Below are 18,335 nucleotides of genomic sequence, written 5' to 3' on the forward strand. Positions count from 1 at the left end.
AATGGCCCCCGACCGGCGTGGGAGGAATCCCGCCGGGCCCCAAAAAACGGCGCCGAAGAAAAGGGCAGCCGGCGTCGGGGCGGGATTCACACCTTCCCCGGGGATTCTCCGAATCCCGGCCAAGATCTTGGAAAGCAAGCACCCACATTTCCAAGCATGTATCGCCAGCAACACCAACAAAAATACCTGCCTGTCTCTATTTTGTGTATGTTGTTATCTCCAAATATTTTCAAATTAATCATTTGAAAATATGAGAGGCATATTTTTGAAAATATTTCTCATAGGGAATAACATTTCAACATTCATTATTAAATTATTTTTCTTCTCAAGGTGAGAAATATTATTCCCGAAACTGGAACATGTCTGTCCCTTCTTGATACCCAGAATCCGTATCAAACAGATCAATCAACGAAGGAAAAAACTTGTTTGTTTACCGCCACTTAAGTGTCACTACGCAGACTTATGTGGATTCCCCAGCAGCAGACAGTACCACAGGCTGCGACCTTTTTGGCCCAAGTTCCTCATTGATATAATTGAAGAATGTCACACAGTCTGTGTAACTCACAGCACTGTTTATTAATGGAGAATCAACATAGTGGAGCACAGTGGTGCAGAGGTTAGCACTACTGCCTCACGGCGCCGAGGTCCCAGGTTCAATCCTGGCTCTGGGTCACTGTCCGTGTGGAGTTTGCACATGCTCCAGGTGTTTGCGTGTGTTTCGCCCCACAACCCAAAGATGTGCAGGGTAGGTGGATTGGCCATGCAAAATTGCCCCTTAATTGTAAAAAATGAATTGGGTACTCTAAATTTATTAAAAGAAAAAAAAACATAGTGTGCGGCCTGCCACTTTAAGCTGGGCTATATGAGCAAATTGTTCTCCCAGTGCTCTTAATCATGTACCTCTTTTGTGCTGATAATGAATTTATCCATTTTCCACACCAGCCACCTTATGGCTGATTGCCAATTTTATGCTAGTATAGCAATAACATGTGACCACTAGCAAATGTGTCAGGTGGTGTAGCCTCTGGGGTGGCCACTGCCCAACACAAAATGAAAGATTACAAAGAATGCAGGGAAAATGGACATGTTGCAAAAGCAAGCAGCTTACAAAAGCACTTATGTATTCTGACTGCTGCAGAAAAAAGACAGCACTGTGAAAGAAAACAAGTTAGCATGCTAATGAGGCGATACCCGGTGATTCCCAGGTACAATGGAAACAAGTTAACTCAAATCGCTACAGTGAATGGAAGGCCAGACTTCTCGGCGCCAAGAGAAGTCCAAAACAATAAGCCCCAAGAACCGGCCAGTGATGAGGGACTGCCCCGTTAATGGGGAAATTCAAATCTATCGATTGGGAAGAGACCCAATCGATTGCGAGTGTATGGAGGGTCCGCCCAGGTGGGCGCGAGACCCTGGGAGAGGTATAAGACAGAGACCCCGACCCCAGCTCTCTCTCTCTGCCAGCCTCTCCTTGACCAGCCCTCTCTCTCTGCCGGCCCTCCCAACAAGAACACCTTTGTAGCAGCTCTCGAACTTGACCACGGAGAGGAGAGGCCTGGCCAGCAGCCGCCATCAAGTAAGTGTCATACAACGCATGCTACGAGAGTAGACACTCCTGACCCCTTTAGTCCACACCGACTGGAAGCCTGCGGATCCAGGACAAAGCTAGAGGCCGTTGTTCCCTGATCCAGCAGTTCCCTTATTCCAGATAAGTATTGGCCTGTTAGTGGTAGGATTAGCCTAGTATTGTAGTTTTATATTCATAATTAGTAGATAACTATTATAATAAACGTGTCTTGTTTGAACTTACTAACTGGTGTATGGAGTTATTGGTCTGAACTTGAACTTGAAACTTGTGGCAGTATCTTAACAATACCTGGCGACTCTAGAGCTAAGGAACGAAACAGAGCCAAATTGAGTGTAAAGCACACTTACCCAGAGCGAGCAACAGTGGCCAAAGAAACACTTATGACAAGTAGAGTGGGGAGTCTTTGCCCTATCAATCTGGGTTGAATTAAAACCCTGATGACAGAAATGAAATATTAGTGTATTATGTTATTTCACCACTCATGCCCCATTATCATCTTACAGTGTTGCACGGAGACATGACATCTGATAAAACACACACGGATTATTTTAGATGCTGAAATAAAGCTGCCCTTTCAGAAGTCATGATTAATAAGTTTTTTTTTATTAGTGGAATGAAAGATTTACAAAATGTCGCAGTGAAATTTGTCCACAATGGTATATAATGTGACATAATTTAACTTGTCACATATTCGTTTTACAAGCAAACAGAATAAAGTTGGACAGACATTCTTGTTTCTGAATGTAACTTGTGTAGCTACTAAATAAAGGGTGCTCTGCTTGCTTTGAGACGCATTTGCCCAAGAGCCAGTCTGACCTTTGTTGCCCAATGTGGTAGTATGACTAGGGGTATTACGGTACATTAGAAGTGAGCTGCTATTTGTGCAGAGGGCTCGCTGCCCATTGGCCCAGGTAAGTCACGTGCCTCTCAGCCGATTGGCTGAGCGGTAGGTAGCACCGCCTACAAGGCGGGATATAAGAGCCCGTGCTTCCCGGCAGTCGGCCATTCTTCTGTACGTCTGCTGCCGGGCACACATCTTGTGCATTAAAGCCTTTTGTGTCCAATTGATGGTGCATCACCCAGTTGTGACAATTTCATGCTGCAGGCAATAAAAGTACATAATACATAGCTGGAAACATAGGTCCCTGCTGCAATACAAAGTGAGACATTGTCATGATAGCCCAGTGGTTTTTAACTAACTGAATATTTTTAACTACAAACAAATAGATGATAGTTGTGGAAATCTGCCCTGTACTTAGAAAGTACTAATGTTTGGGATGTAACCTAATATTAAAGAGTGTTATTTGTAACTAGATCAAAATTTTATTATAGGAGACCTTCGTCGAGAACCAAATGTGATTCAATATCCAATATGATATATGGCGATCAAAGGGAAAATTTGAATGCAGAGGTAGGTATCATTTTACCTGAACTTTTACATTTGACACATCTAATTAAAGCAGCAGGTTAATATGGCTAGAAAAAACAATCATGCACTTTTTTTACCAGAACAGTGATTCTCAAACTATTTTCCAGTGTGACTTCATTTTAAAATTTGAAAATTAATATGAGCCCAGACACCAACAAAAACAAAGCAGAAATAAAGCACCATTGTAACATTCAGTATATAATTATTAAACTTTATGTAATATAGATCAACATATGAATATGGAAATCTGTGTTTTTAAAGTAGTTTGCAATAATGTCATTTTATGTACTCATGCATTTCAGACAAGCTCTTCATGTTCCCTGTGGAGAGAAAAGGGAGGTAATGTTTTGTGTCTGGATGACTCTGTCAAAGCTGTCATCCAGACTCAAAACGTTAGCTCCCTTTTCTCTCCACAGATGCTGTCAGAGCCGCTTAGATTGTCTAGTATTTTCTGTTTTTGTTTCAGATTCTAGCATCTGCAATAATTTGCTTTTATCTTCATATTCCCTAGTTGCAGAAAACTTTCATCTCTGCCCATCCCTCCCCACCACACACACACACGCCACACTCTCTAATCAGTCCCTCTCCCCTTCTATACATGCATACACTCTAATCACCTCTCTCTCTCACACGCCCACAGGGCAAAACTTTCCATTCTCTGCACAGAGTGCTGGCCGAGGTGAGAAAACCAATGTGCAACCAGCATGCACATGCATAATGGGAACCTTCTTCCCCCAGAGGGCCTCCCTCCCCCAGTCCCGCCCCCCCCCACCCCCATTCCGGCTCTGCCGCTGAAGGACAGTGTCAGGATGTCAGGGGACTGTGCTAGGGAGCAATTCCAGAGTGTAGTGCCAGGGTACTACCTGGACATATTCTCCTCCGCCCCCCCCCCTCCCCGCCCACGGGGATTATTTTTTTAATTTTATGTATTTTTATTGGATGTGGGTGTCTTTGTTGCCCATCCCTAATTGCCCTTGAGCAGGAGGTTAGACCAGTGGAGAGTTTTCCTCTTGATTCTCATTGACTCCAGGTTTCCTCGAGTTCCTTGATGCCACTCAGTCAAAAGCTGCCTTGATATCATCGATAGTCAGCCTCACCTCATGCGTGGATTTCAGCTTTTTCTCATGCTTGAACCAAGGCTGTAATGAGGTCAGGAGCTGAGTGATCCTGGAACCCATACTGAGCGTCAGTGAGCAGGTTATTGCTAAATAAGTGCTGCTTGATAGACTGTTGATGACGCCTTCCATCACTTTACTGACGATTCAGAGCAGACTGACAGGGTGGTAATTGGCCGGATTGGATTTGTCCTGCTTTTTGTGGACAGAATATACCTGAGCAATTTTGCACATTGCCGGGTAGATGCCAGTATTGTAGCTGTACCGGAACAGCTTGGCTAGGAGTGTGGCAAGCTCTGGAGAACAGGTCTTCAGTACTACTGCCAGAATATTGTCAGGGCCCACAGCCTTTGCAGTATCTAGTTCCTTCAGCCATTTCTTGATATCACGTGGCATGAATCGAATTGGCTGATGACCAGTATCAAAGAACAAAGAACAAAGAAAAGTACAGCACAGGAATAGGCCCTGCAGCCCTCCAAGCCTGTGCTGACCATGCTGCCCGTCTAAACTAAAATCTTTTACGCTTCCGGGGTCCATATCCCTCTATTCCCATCCTATTCATGTATTTGTCAAGATGCCCCTTAAAAGTTACTTTCGTCCCTGCTTCCACCACCTCCTCCGGCAGCGGGTTCCAGGCACCCACTACCCTCTGTGTAAAAAAACTTACCTCGTATATCTACTCTAAACCTAACTCCTCGCACTTTAAACCTATGCCCCCAAGTAATTGACCCCTCTACCCTGGGAAAAAGTCTCTGACTATCCACTCTGTTTGTGCCCCTCATAAGTCTGTAGACCTCTATCAGGTTGCCCCTCAACCTCCTTCGTGAGAACAAACCAAGTTTATTCAACTGCTCCTTATAGCTAATGCCCTCCATACCAGGCAAAATCCTGGTAAATCTCTTCTGCACCCTCTCTAAAGCCTCCACATCCTTCTGGTAGTGTGTCGACCACAATTGAACACTATACTCCAAGTGTGGCCTAACTAAGGTTCTGTGATGCTGGGGACCTCTGGAGGAGACCGAGAAGAATCATCCACTCAGCATTTCTGGCTGAAAGTTGTTGCAAATGCCTTTTCTTTTGCACTGGTGTGCTGGTCTCCTCCATTATTGAGAATGGGGATATTTGAGGAGCCTCCTCGTCCAGTGAGTTGTTTAATTGTCCACTACCACTCATGACTGGATTTGGCAGGACTGCAGAACTGAGATCTGATCCGTTGGTTGTGGGATCGCTCTGTCTATTACAATCATTGAATCATAGAATTTACAGTGCAGAAGAAGGCCACTCAGCCCATCGAGTCAGCATTGGCCCTTGGAAAGAGCACCCTAATTAAACCCATGCCTCCATCCTATCTCTGTAACCCACCTAACCTGTTGAACACTAAGGGGCAATTTATCATGGCCAATCCACCTAACCTGCACATTATTCTTATTATTTGGACTGTTGGAGGAAACTGGAGCACCCAGAGGAAAACCACGCAGACACGGGGAGAAAGTGCAAACTCCACACAGTCACCCGAGGCTGGAATTGAACCCGGGACCCTGGAGCTGTGAGGCAGCAGTGCTAACCGCTGTGACACCGTGTCGCTGCTTATGCTGTTTAGCACACAAGTAGTCCTGTGTTGTAGCTTCACCAGGTTGACACTTCATTCTTCCGCGTTCCTGGTACTTTTCCCGGCATTCCTTCCTGCACTCTTCATTGTCCCTGTTGTACTTGTGTGCCCCTCAACGTGTTCCCTTCATCTTTCCCGATTTTGAATGGCAGATGTAAACCTTGCCAACATGACGTCTAGGGTGTCACTGGTTAGGATTGTTGCTTCACAGCGCCAGGGTCCCAGGTTTGACTGGGTCACTGTCTGTGTGGAGTCTGCACGTTCTCCCTGTGTCTGCGTGAGTTTCCTCCGGGCGCCCCTGTTTCCTCCCACAAGTCCCGAAAGACGTGGGGCGCGATTCTCCGCAAATGCGGAGAGTCGTGAAGGCTGCCGTGAAACAGGCCGTGTTTCACGGCAGCCTCCGCTCCCCCTCCCGGGACCCGATTCTGCTCCCCGGTCGGGGCTAGCAGCGGGGCCCCGCGAAGCACGGCATCGCAAGCTTAGCGAACTTCGCTAAGCCCGCGCGCCAAGGGTAATGGCGCCTGACGCGCACAATGACGTCAGCCGCACATGCGCGGATTGGACGGCTCCAATCCGCGCATGCGCGGATGATGTCATCACGCATATGGCCGTCATGCCCCTCAGCTGCCCCGCAGACTGATCCAGCGGGGTGGTGGAGGAACAAAGAGTGCGCGGGGTTCGGACCCGCTGCCCGCGATCGGTGGGCACCGATCGCGGGCCCATGCCACCCTTGGCACGGCCGTGGTGCGACCGTGCCAATCGGTGCCATGGTTCTCGAGAACGGCACTTTGTGGCCGTTTTCACGAACGGTGAGAGCAGGTGTGTTGGCGTTCGTGAAAACGGCCGTAAAGGCCTGGGAAATCGACCCATCGGCTAGGGGAGAATCGCTGCTCGCCGTAAAAACGGCGAGCAGCGATTAGTGTCGGGGGCGGACGTGGGGGGGCGGGGAGAATAGCGGGAGGTCGGGAAAAATGTCGGGAAGGCCCTCCCGCTATTCTCCGACCCGTCGTGGGGGGCGGAGAATCGCGCCCGTGCTGTTAGGTAATTTGGACATTCTGAATTTTCCCTCCGTGTACCCGAACAGGCGCCGGAATGTGGCGACTCGGGGCTTTTCATGGTAACTTCATTGCAGTGTTAATGTAAGCCAACTTGTGACAATAAAGATTATTATCATGTCAGCGAAGGGGGAATTCCAAATGAGAGGGAAAGATATGGCAGAGAAGCCCACTAATTATATTAAAATTTATTGAAATTAGGATCCTGATCTTCCTGGGCGGGAAGCTCGTTACGTACCAGTGGGGTGTAGGGAAAATCAGAAAATGAGATCTCACCGGCAAGATTCTCAAGTTTTCCAAGTCCAGCAAGATTTTGCCCAAATCATCATTCCCCTCCCTTTTCCACACATATACACTGTAATCAACCTCTCTTCCTCCTGCTCTCTCTCCACACACACACACAGACACCCCATGTACACACTCTAAACAGTTCATCTCCCCCCTCACCCACACATTCACTGTAATCAACCCCTCTTCCTCCCTCTCCCTCTCTCCACACACGTACACTGTGATCAGCCTTTTTTCTTCCCGCTCTCTCTTTCCACGAACACACACACACACTGTAATCAGCTTTGCTTTCCCCACCCCCTCACACAAACTGTAATCAGCAACACCTTCTACCTCCCCCCACCCCATCCATATATCCAAGTCAGTCACAGGTGACCAACAATTGCTATTAACCATTAGATTTTTTCATGACATAGTTTTAATTAAAAATGTTTAATTAAAAAATGCTATTCATTTAAAGTTTACTTCCCCAGACTCTAATGGAGTAAGCCGATATTGTGGAAAACTGTGTAAATGATGCTGTCCTCTTTCAAACTGGATCACTGATTAATTAGGAAGATTACTCCCTCACTGCCCCCCTACAACCCTTGCATCCTCTCATACCACTCATATGTATACCAATCTAATTTTTAAATCAATTGTTTTCGGGATTTTAAAAAAAATTTAAATTTAGAGTGCCCAATTATTTTTTTTCTAATTAAGGGGCAATTTAGTGTGGCCAATCCACCTAACCTGCACTTTGGGTTGTGGGGGCGAAACCCACACAAACACGGGGAGAATTTGCAAACTCCACATGGATAGTGACCAGAGCCGAGATCCAACCTGGGACCTCGTCGCCATGAGGCAGCAGTGCTAACCACTGTGCCACCATGCTGCCCTGAATCAATTGTTTACTATTCCAGCTTCATGTCTCTTAGTGCACACCAGGTTCCAAAGGGGCCAAGGAGCTGGAACTCCCGAGTTAGTGAGTCCGCTTGTACACGTTTTTACATGACCTTCTCTTAAGAATGTGGTGAACGTATTGTACTAACCATTGACCACTGTATTACACTGTATCACGCTGTTGCCCATGTGGGCTCCACCTATGGACCATTGTATGATATTACACAGAATGTATCATGTTGGTGCCCTTGTGGGCTCCGCCCCTGGCCCCGCCCCTTGAGGGGAGGTATAAAGAGCAGCTGCCCTGTAGGCGGCTCTCAGTAGCAGTGCAGTCGCAGGCAGGCACTGTTCTAGTCGGTTAAAGCCACTGTTCACTTCAACTCTCTGTCTCGTGTGAATTGATGGTCGCATCAAAGAAGAAGAAAAATAAATCCAAAGCGGAGATAGAAAAGCTCAATAGAAAAAGGACGAAGTGGGGTGGGAGAAAATTAATTACTCATTCATTGAATTTGCAGTTTAAAGTTTTGGCATCAGGATCTACTCAACGGCCTCTGAGAGAGAGAATGAGAAATGAGGCAAGACAAGGGCCTTAATGCAGGGTGCAGACTCAGAGGAGGTGGAGTATGGCCCCATCTGCTGTCTCTGTGACCCCACTAGGGCAGCCATTGCATTCGAATAAACAATCCATTTGACAATTCTCCAGCATGACACATTCTTGGTGGTTCAGTGAAACAGGAATGCCACGCCATTGCTGACCTCCAGTCCTAACTCTGGTGGATGCTGCAGGTCTGGGTAAGCTGGTCTGTTCAGCACATTTTGGGTCGGCAATAAGGGCATGTTAGTGGAGGGAGCTACTTTTTAGTGCAGCTTCTCACTTCTGTTTTTACTTTTGAGGATTATTGGGGAGGTGGTGGAATGATTCCTGAGCTGATTATCAGCATCATGAAAGATTCTTCTGTGGCCAACAATGTCCAGGCATGGGATATGAACCTTGAGCTTCTGACCCAGGGGGAAGAACACTGCGCCACAAGACCAGTGGAGGGAGAGGGGGGAGGGGTGGGGGGGGGGGGGGTGGGGGGGGGGGGGGGGGAGGAGCTGGACCTCCTTCAATAGGGAAACCTTGAACTCTTGGCTCTCTTTTATAAGAAGGGCAATCAGAAAAAAAACCCAGCAGGTATCAGTTCCAAGGTCTTCTACTCACAAACTTCAGCATCTCCTCATTCTGTCACAGCAATGATATCATCATTGTTGTCACCTTCTTCATCAATAACAAAATAAATTTATACACCACATTTAAGATAATAAATGCCTTGAGGTACGTCACAGGAACCATATAAAGTAAAATATAACACCAAGCCACGAAAGGAGAAGGATGGTTGGATTTAATGGAACCCATTGAAGTGGGCAAAGTTGCGGGAGGGCCACATTATCATGGGTGAGGCCGTAAATCCCGTTCCCACCAGTGAGGAAACTGAATCCCATTAGGTCAGCGGTGGGAATGTGCCAATAATCCCACCCTCTGGCTAATTAGGCTAACTAATGAGCCATTTAAAGGTAATTATTTCTGAGTGTGGTGGCTCAAGGAATCTCTCCCTCGCATGGATTTCCCATGCCTCTTAAAGGACCCCCAGAAAACCCTGTCAGGATTGCCAGAGGATTCCCCCAGACCCCTTCCTTCAAAGTGCCCAATCGAGGGACCCAGCATTGGGATAGACAGGACCCCACAGCCACCAGATCAAATCAAAGCTCGCAGACCTGCCATAATCCAGTCATGAATGGTGGTGGACATTTAAACAAATTAACTGGAGGAGGAGGCTTCCCAAATATCTTCATCCTCATGGATTGGGGAGTGCAGCACATCAGTGCAAAAGATAAAGCCAAAGCATTTGGAACCATCTTCAGGCAGGGTGGCCAGGTGGATGATCCATCACAGCATCACAGATCCCAGTCTTTAGCCAATTCGATTCACTCCACATGATAGCAACAACGGCTGAAGACATTGGATAATGCAAAGGCAACTGACAATAGTATTGAAAACCTGTGCTCAATAACTTGCTATGCTCCTAGCCAAACTTCCAGTACAGCTGCAACACTGGCATCTGGAACATCCAGCAATTTGGAAAGTTGTCAAGGCATATCCTGTTCGCAAAAAGGAGGATAAATCCATTCTGGCTGATCAGCTTCATCAGTCTCCTCCTTTGATCATTTGCAAGTGACAGAAAGTGTCATCAATGATGCTATTAAGCGGCACTTACTCAGCAATAACCTGCTTATTAATGCTCAGTTTGGGATCTGCCAGGGCCATTCAGCTCCTGACTTCATTGCAGCCTTAGTCTAAATGCGAACAAGAGAGATGAATACCAGAGGTGAGGTGAGAGTGACTAACCTTAACATCAAGGCAGCATTTGGCATCAAGGAACTCTAGCAAAACTGAAGTCAAAGGGAATCGGGAGTCATTTCTACACTGGTTGGAGCCACACTTAGCAGAAAGCGATGCTTTGTGGTGGTTGGAGGTCAATCATCTCCGCACAAGGTCATCATTACAGGTGTTCCTCAGGGTAGTTTCCGAGGCCCAACCATCCTCAATTCTTCATCAATGACCTTCCCTCCATCAGAAGGTCAGAATGGGGATGTTAGCTGATGGTACTGAAAGATGCTCAGTGCCATTTGCAACTCTTAGGTCACTGAAGCAGTCCCTGTCCCTATGCAGCAAAAGCTGGGCTGGTATAAAGGTCCTCTGTGTGCTATGTTAAAGTAATTAGTGTTTACAGGTGAAATTCCTCTTCATTAAAATTGATAGCCCTTCTATTTTAAATGGGCTGTCGGCTTTGTTAAAATGTCAAATGTTGGTATGTCTGCCCTCGGTGCGATGTTATCATTGACTATGTAAGGAAGTTAAATGAGTGGCAGCAGATAGATAATTAACCCAGTGACTATCATTTCAGCTGTCTATATTGATTCCGCTTCACAGTGTTGGCTTCATTCCTCATCAAGGCAATTCTCCTGCTCATTATGCCAACTAAATTCAATATTTAAAATATGCAATGTTTCCAACCACGGTTTTTGTTTAAATCAATAGTAGTTCTTTGCAAAGGCTTGAATTAAAATGAAAGACGCTCATAGTGAGTATTGGCCGCCTGTATGGGGTTTAATATTTGCTTTGGCTGCATATGTGCATTTGAGGTTCCACAATGGGTCTTTACTTGACTCCAGCTTCCGATCACTATTCAGTAACCCCTGCTCGAATGTGAGAAGGTACCGATGTTTTGGGAGGATAGGGTGAAAATTTGCCATCGTGCCATCTGTGCTCAGTAAGTAGCGAGCAATCACTATCTAGGCTTTCATATAAAAAGTATTCACAGAGGGCCAGAGCTGCCCGTGGAAGCATAGCTGAACAAGTACCTGCGCTTTCGGGAGAAGAAGGGAGAAAATTGAAAGGAAAAGCAGGGTCCCTGAAGATAAAACATGCTCTTTAAATGCCACTGGCTTGTATGACGCAACAAAATAAAATCTATTCATCATTACATTTAATCAAAATCTTCAGGATACAAATAATCCTAATTATAACTGGCAGGGTCCATGGAAAAAAAAAAGTTTTAGTTGAGACTTGTTAAGTTCACAAGACAAATGTTTCTTTCTGTATGAATGGTATCCCGGGATTTGTCCAGTTATATTCAATAAACTTGTGATTAGTCGTGTTGTTCTGTGGTGTTTGTTTTCCTGACAGTGCTCAGTGTGAAACCAAGTAATGGAACTGACTGTTTGCCAAAGCTGTACCATTCTGCTGTGTTTTCTATTTCAGTTTGCAGTGGAGGACCTTTTGACTAGTCCGGCTATCAGTGTTTACCCCTGGCACACTTCGTATAAGGTACGGTCAGATTCAGCTATTGATAAAAATGTTCTTGCTCAGTTAGCGTAAATAAACCATTTAATCAGTTTCCTCATTACTAGACTGTGGAACAATTATAAAGATAAATACTTGTGTTGAATAAGCTGTTATGAAAGAAATATAAAAGCAAATATATATGAGGCGAGCACAGATCAGGGAGAAGGCCTGGGAAATGGCAGTTTTATTGCCATTTACCCGGGGCCTCTCCATCCTCCCACCTCCAAACCCATCTCCATTCGTTGGGAAGATTTGCGCATATGTATGCAAAGGTTGATGGTACTGATTCATTCAGTAATAAATGAATTATGACAAGGTGAACACATTAGAAAATGTGAAATCAGAAAACACCACTTTTTCTGCTTTCTGTCTGGAAGCCAGCCAGCAATCCATCCTGCCACTTGTCCTCGGACTCCACATTCTCTGACCTTATTCATGATAAATGTTCCCTACATTGAATGTCTTTTGAAAATCCAGATAAACCACATCCATTGCATTATCATTTAAGTCTCTCTATTGCCCCTTCAAAAAAATTCAACAAGGCTTGGTCAGGAATTCCATGCTGACCATTCATTATTATATTTTTCATTTCTAGATATTCTTTTATTCACTCCTTTAGTAAGGATCACATTATTTTTCTTCCGCTGAAATTAAGCTGCCCGGTCTAGAATTCGCTGGATATGTTTTGTTCCTCTCCTTAAATATAGGAATTATGTTAGCTATGTGTCAGCCCTCAGGCACTATACTTTTATAATGAAATATCAAATATTTGTAGAAATGGCTCTGCTATCTCTTTCTTAGATACATTTAAAATATGGATGAAATCCATCAGGGACAAGTGTGTTATCTTCTTTGAGTTTGTTTAGTTTATTCAGCACATCTTTCTATATTATTTTTAATACACTTATTTCAATACTCTCCTCATCATGCGTCATGTCTAACTGTTTTATCTTCCTGGAAATACCGAAACAAAATACTTAATATTTCTGTTATCTCTCTATCATTATGGGGAGGTGGTGGAGTAGTGGTTTTGTTAATGGACTAGTAATCCAGAGATTCAGAGTAATGCACCAGGGACCTGGGTCAAAATCCCACCATGGCTGATGGTGAAATTTTGAATTCTGGAATAAGAAAGTTTGATGATGGCTCCAAAGCCATTAAAACCCATCTGTGTCATGAAGGTGTAGAGGGGACATGAGGAAGAACTTTTTTACCCAGAGTGTGGTGGCAGTCTGGAACCCACTGCCCAGGTTGGTGGTGGAGGCAGAAACCCTAAACTCTTTTTAAAAAGTACCTGGATCTGCACCTTAAGTGCTCTAAGCTACAGGACTATGTACTGGGTATAGTAAAGTGGGATTAGAAAGAGCATCTGGGTGTCCTCAGGCTGGCATGTGCCATAACCTTTCTATGATTCTATCTTCTACCCCCTCTTTCTGACTCATCCTTGCCCTCCTTAAGTGCGCCCGATACACCACATTAATTGTATGAGCCCGAGCCTCGCACACGACGATGTGGCATTCACCCTCTATAAGGCCTCACACCACACCCCCTCCTCCACTTCACCCCCTAGCTCCTCCTCCCATTCCCCCTTCATCCCCTCCAGCGAGGTGCCGTCCTCCACCAGCTGCTTTTGTGTTCTTAATATGTGCCTCAATTGTTCCCGACGTCTTTATTCATCCCTGGATTCCCACTGCTGTTTAGTTTATTCTTTTCTTCTGAAAGAATATTATATTTTCCCTGCAGTCAGCTGAACATCATTCCCACTGTTGTTCTACATCATTGTTCGCCCAGTATAGTTACCCATTTTATATTCTCAGTCCTTCCAAATCAGCTTCTCACTAATCTAGTAAACTGGTTTTCACCATACTTAGGTCATTCTCCACCATTGTGATTAAAGTATATTATATTATAGTCACTATTGGTTCATTCACTGTCATTAACTCCATCAACGAATCTTCCCACGTGTGGAGTGGTTAAAGTCAGGGTGCTGAAAAGGCCAGAATGAAATGAGTTTACATATCTCAATGAGATTAGGGGGTTGAGAGGATTACAGAGGTGGACAGGATGAGGCCATGGAGAGATTTCAAAACAAGGATGAGAACTTTAAAATCTAGACGTTGCTTGACCAAGAGCTAGTCACAGTCAGTAAGGACACGGGTAGTGGTTAAATAAATGTGTGCAAGTTGGATCACGCCCAGCAGAATCTTAAATGAATGTCAATTTACAGAAGGTAAAATGGAGGAGAATAGTTAAGTGTAGAGCAAATGAGTTACAACAAGGGTAATCAGGTGACGTTATGGATGTGGAAATAGGCAGTCTTAGTGAGAGCATGATTATGTGGTTAGTAGCCCACCTCAGGGTCAAAAACAATACCAAGGTTGCAACAAATGATGGGAAAATCATGAAGGAAAAGCATGGCAGCATGTTAGCATAGTGGTTAGCACAGTTGCTTCACAGCGCCAGGGTCCCAGGTTCGATTCACTGTCAATGTGGAGTTTGCACTTTCTCCCTGTGTCTGCGGTGTTTCCTCCGGGTGCTCCGGTTTCCTCCCACAATCCAAAGATGTGCAGGTTAGGTGGATTGGCCTTGCTAAATTGCCCTTAGTGCCCAAAAAGGGTAGGTGGGGTTACTGGGTGATGGGGATAGGGTGGAGATGTGGGGCTTAAGTGTGGTGCTCTTTCCAAGGGCGGGTGCAAACTCGATGGGCCGAATGGTCTCCTCCTGCACTGTAAATTCTATGTTCTATGTAATACAGATTTTAGGTATAACATATTGTACGTGTCCCTACATTAGTTCAGGCCGGAAGATAATGCAAGAAAATTATTTATAGGTAGTAAGTTTGACATTTCTTGTTAATTTTTACAGGCATTTTCCAATGTATCAGATGTACCCACTTCTTTTTCCAACCCTCTGTATGAAGATAAAAGAGGGAACAGGGAGGCATCAACAGAAAGAATTTTGCAAATGTAATCAAAAGAATTCCATATTTGCCTATTAAATTGTGAATCTCCGAGCTAAATCAACTCAGTGACTCTGATATTCAAAACTGTTTATATGATTCGTACTGCAAATAAAAAAACCTTTGTGACAACAACCATATGAATGCTTATTCTGAATAAATAAGTGAAAGTTTTTGTAAACTTTTGCAAAATTTTGGCAAGCTTCTCTATTTGAAATCATTAAGTAAGGACATTGTATTTGTGCACATCTATGCAGTTGAAATTATGACTATTTAATTATCTTGAATTTAAAGGTTTCCCTTGCTGATCATAAATTGAATTGATGTCACGTTTAATGTGAGCAAAGAGTTCCATGTGCTGTAGTACATATGGAAGACATCATTAAGATAGAGACTAGAGTAATATAAATCTGTCAAATGACACTGTTCTGAAAAAATATATCGTTAAATGTATTCAAGGTGAAGCCGATTGGATAGCAATTTTACCAAACCAGCATATTTCTCTGTTTACTGCAATGTGGCAGATCACATTGTTGCTTAATGTGCCCCATTGGGCCATCAACATCTCCTTGGCACGAACCTCACGTGTATCTGGTCTTTTTCGAAACTGATAGTCAATTCACAGACTCACAGTTCACCTATTTTACATTGTAATTTAAATCCTTCTGCCCATTTTATGATCCACTCGGACAATCTTGTATCCACCATTATCAGAACTCACCCGACCCACTGCATACAGTATTTTATTGAGTGCCTGCCTCTTCTCCATCTTCCAATTTCCCTGCTTGTTTTGATTTGGCTCATGACCTCAACCCTGCTGGATCAGGACCGGTGATTCGATAAAAGTATGAAAGTGAACTGCATTTTTAACTCTAAAGCTGACTCAGGTGGCAAAATGCACCCAGCATTCCTGTACCAGCCTCCCCGAACAGGCGCCGGAATGTGGCGACTAGGGGCTTTTCACAGTAACTTCATTTGAAGCCTACTTGTGACAATAAGCGATTTTCATTTCATTTTCATTTCGTTTCAGCGGTAACTGTTGTGTTCTGTGGTTCCACCAATGATGAAGATGCACTCAGAAATTATATGTGTTCAACCAGAATGATGATTTATTATGAAACACCTGGAAAAATAACTAATAGTTTTATATACAGCCAAAGTTACTCAAATTCCTAGGGAACTACTCTAAATGCGACTATCTTACCACCAACTGCCCGTTTGCTTCAGTTGCGTGATGCATGTCTGATGGCCAGAGGTCATATCTATGATTACATGCACTGATATGCGCCTTTATACATTTATTCAATTATATACATTTGTATGTGTATGCATATCACCACATCCCCCTTCCTTTGGAGACATTGATAATTACAAGTATAACTGTTTTTTAGATAGCATGATATGCCTGATGATTTTAAGCATCTGTTGTTACAAGTTCAGTCTGTCAGGCTTGCACCTTACTCTGGTTAACCTCCTGAGTGATGTATGAGTTGGTGCGAGTGTCCCATCTTCATCTGTTGCTGGTCATTCCACTTCAAGCTTAGGATTGCACCCCAGCTCTTCCACTCGATTCATTGCAAAAAGTCGTTGCACTTTTAGTAATGCTCTTCGGTTCCTCCGCAGGAGTGAACCCTCCTCAATGATCACTATAAACGAGTGTGGACCTGCCTGTTGCAGAACCTTTGCCAGCTTTACCCACCCATTGCCGTTGGGATCCTCAAGTCTAACGGTGTTCCCTGGTTGCAGTGCAGGGAGCTTCCTTGTAGACCTATCATAAACCTCTTTCTGTCTCCTCTTTTGAAGAAACAAGTTCCTCTTGATTCGTCGATTTACCAGGGGGGAGTCACCATGGAAGTCAGGGTTGTCCGTAGCTGCCTGTTCATGAGCAGCTGTGCTGGGGACAGTCCATTTACGAGTGGCACCGAACAATAGCTTAGAAGCCCCAAATGGATATTGTCCCGGATATCAAGGGCCTTCTTCAGCAACTGCTTCATGATGTGTACCCCCTTTTCCATTTTCCTGTTCAATTGGGGATATAGAGGGCTAGAGGCGATGCGTCTGAAGTCATAGTGATGAGCAAATTCAGTCGAGTCATGGTTTCTGAAATACGGCCCATTGTCTGACATGACAACAGATGGCTGGGTGAAAAATCGCGTTGGCATGCTGCATGACACAACTAGCGGTTGAGTTCACCAACTGTGCAACTTCCGGATGGTTCGAGAAGTAGTCAATAACTACCAGTTAGTCTCTTCCATTGAAATGAGACATGTCCATGCCCACTTTCTGCCATGGACTTCCAATGATGTCACCCACAGGCATCGGCTCTTTGCTTTGTGTGGAGCACATTTATAGACACGTGTCGCAGTGGTCGACCATACCTGTGATGTCTTGGGTGATGCCTGGCCAATAGATCATCTCCCATGCCCTCCGTTTGCAATTCTTGATGCCTAGGTGCCTTCATGAAGCTGCTTAAGCATGAGCGGCCTCAGAAAATGTGGGATGACGATTCTGTGCTGCCACAGGAGGAGACCATCCACCTCACTGAATTCTGGCCGTACGTTGTAGTATGCAGAACAGGAACCTTTAGGCCAATCCGCTCTGAGACATTTGACCACCTTTTGCAGGACCATATCCTTGGCTGTTTTTGCTTTAATCAGACACGACTTCTCGTCTGAGACCAGAAGCGAGGCCGCACGTGATTGACACAAAGTTGGATGCCATCATCAACCAGGCGTACCTCATTGATGCCTGTGGCTTGAGAGAGTGTATCAGCGACTGACACGTACTTGCCTGGCATGTAGATGAGGCTAAAGTCGTAACGCTGGAGGTTCATCATGAAGCGTTGTATTCTTGGGGACATTTGACACATTATTTTGCACTACAGAAACAAGTGGCCTGTGATCCGTCTCAACCAGAAACATAGGCAGACCATACATATAGTCATGAAATTTTTCTAGACGCGTGACTAACACAAGGCATTAATTTTCAATCTGCGCATACCTGCATTCCGTTCCGGTCGTAGCTCTCGACGCGTTAGCCACCGGCAGCCAGCTGTTGTCCTCACCCTGCTGCAGATGTACCACTCCAAGACCATCCTGGAATGCATCAGTGGAATTCTTCGTCTTCTTTGTCAGCGAGATGCGCAGCGCTGCCACTCCTGCTCGTGTTTGGGAGACCATTGAAAAACAACATCCTTTTTTATCGAGTACCGTAGCTGAGACATTTTCGGGTCAGGTTGGGAATAAAATTGCCCATAAAGATGATCATCCCACGTATGTGTAAGACGTTTGTTTTGTCTGTGGGCCTTGGCATGGTTCGGAGTTTCAGCATCTGGCTTCACACCTTTTGCTGAGAGCCTGTCCCCTAAAAAGGTGATGATATCAACACCGATTTGGCAATTTATCTGAATGAGCTTGAGGCCATTCTTGCTGACTCTCTGTAGGACTCAAAGAAGCCTTTCATCATGTTCCTCAAGTGTGGACCCCCAGATTATAATATCTTCGACATAGACGCGGACACTTGGT

The 18,335-nt window shown here is 44.9% G+C and overlaps 1 protein-coding gene across 1 annotated transcript in view; it reads left to right on the forward strand.

Annotated features, from left to right (window-relative positions):
* malrd1 (MAM and LDL receptor class A domain containing 1) overlaps nt 1–14,946 on the forward strand; it is a 499,008-nt gene extending 484,062 nt beyond the window's left edge. The window contains exons 38-40 of the mRNA XM_038796452.1: nt 2,921–2,999; nt 11,769–11,834; nt 14,718–14,946. Coding sequence (XP_038652380.1) covers nt 2,921–2,999; nt 11,769–11,834; nt 14,718–14,822 — 250 coding nt within the window. The 3' untranslated portion in view covers nt 14,823–14,946. The remainder of the gene's footprint in view (nt 1–2,920; nt 3,000–11,768; nt 11,835–14,717) is intronic.
* The last annotated feature ends 3,389 nt before the right edge of the window (nt 14,947–18,335 follow it).

The sequence above is a fragment of the Scyliorhinus canicula genome, chromosome 5 (genome assembly GCF_902713615.1).
Source record: "Scyliorhinus canicula chromosome 5, sScyCan1.1, whole genome shotgun sequence".
NCBI lineage: Eukaryota > Metazoa > Chordata > Chondrichthyes > Carcharhiniformes > Scyliorhinidae > Scyliorhinus > Scyliorhinus canicula.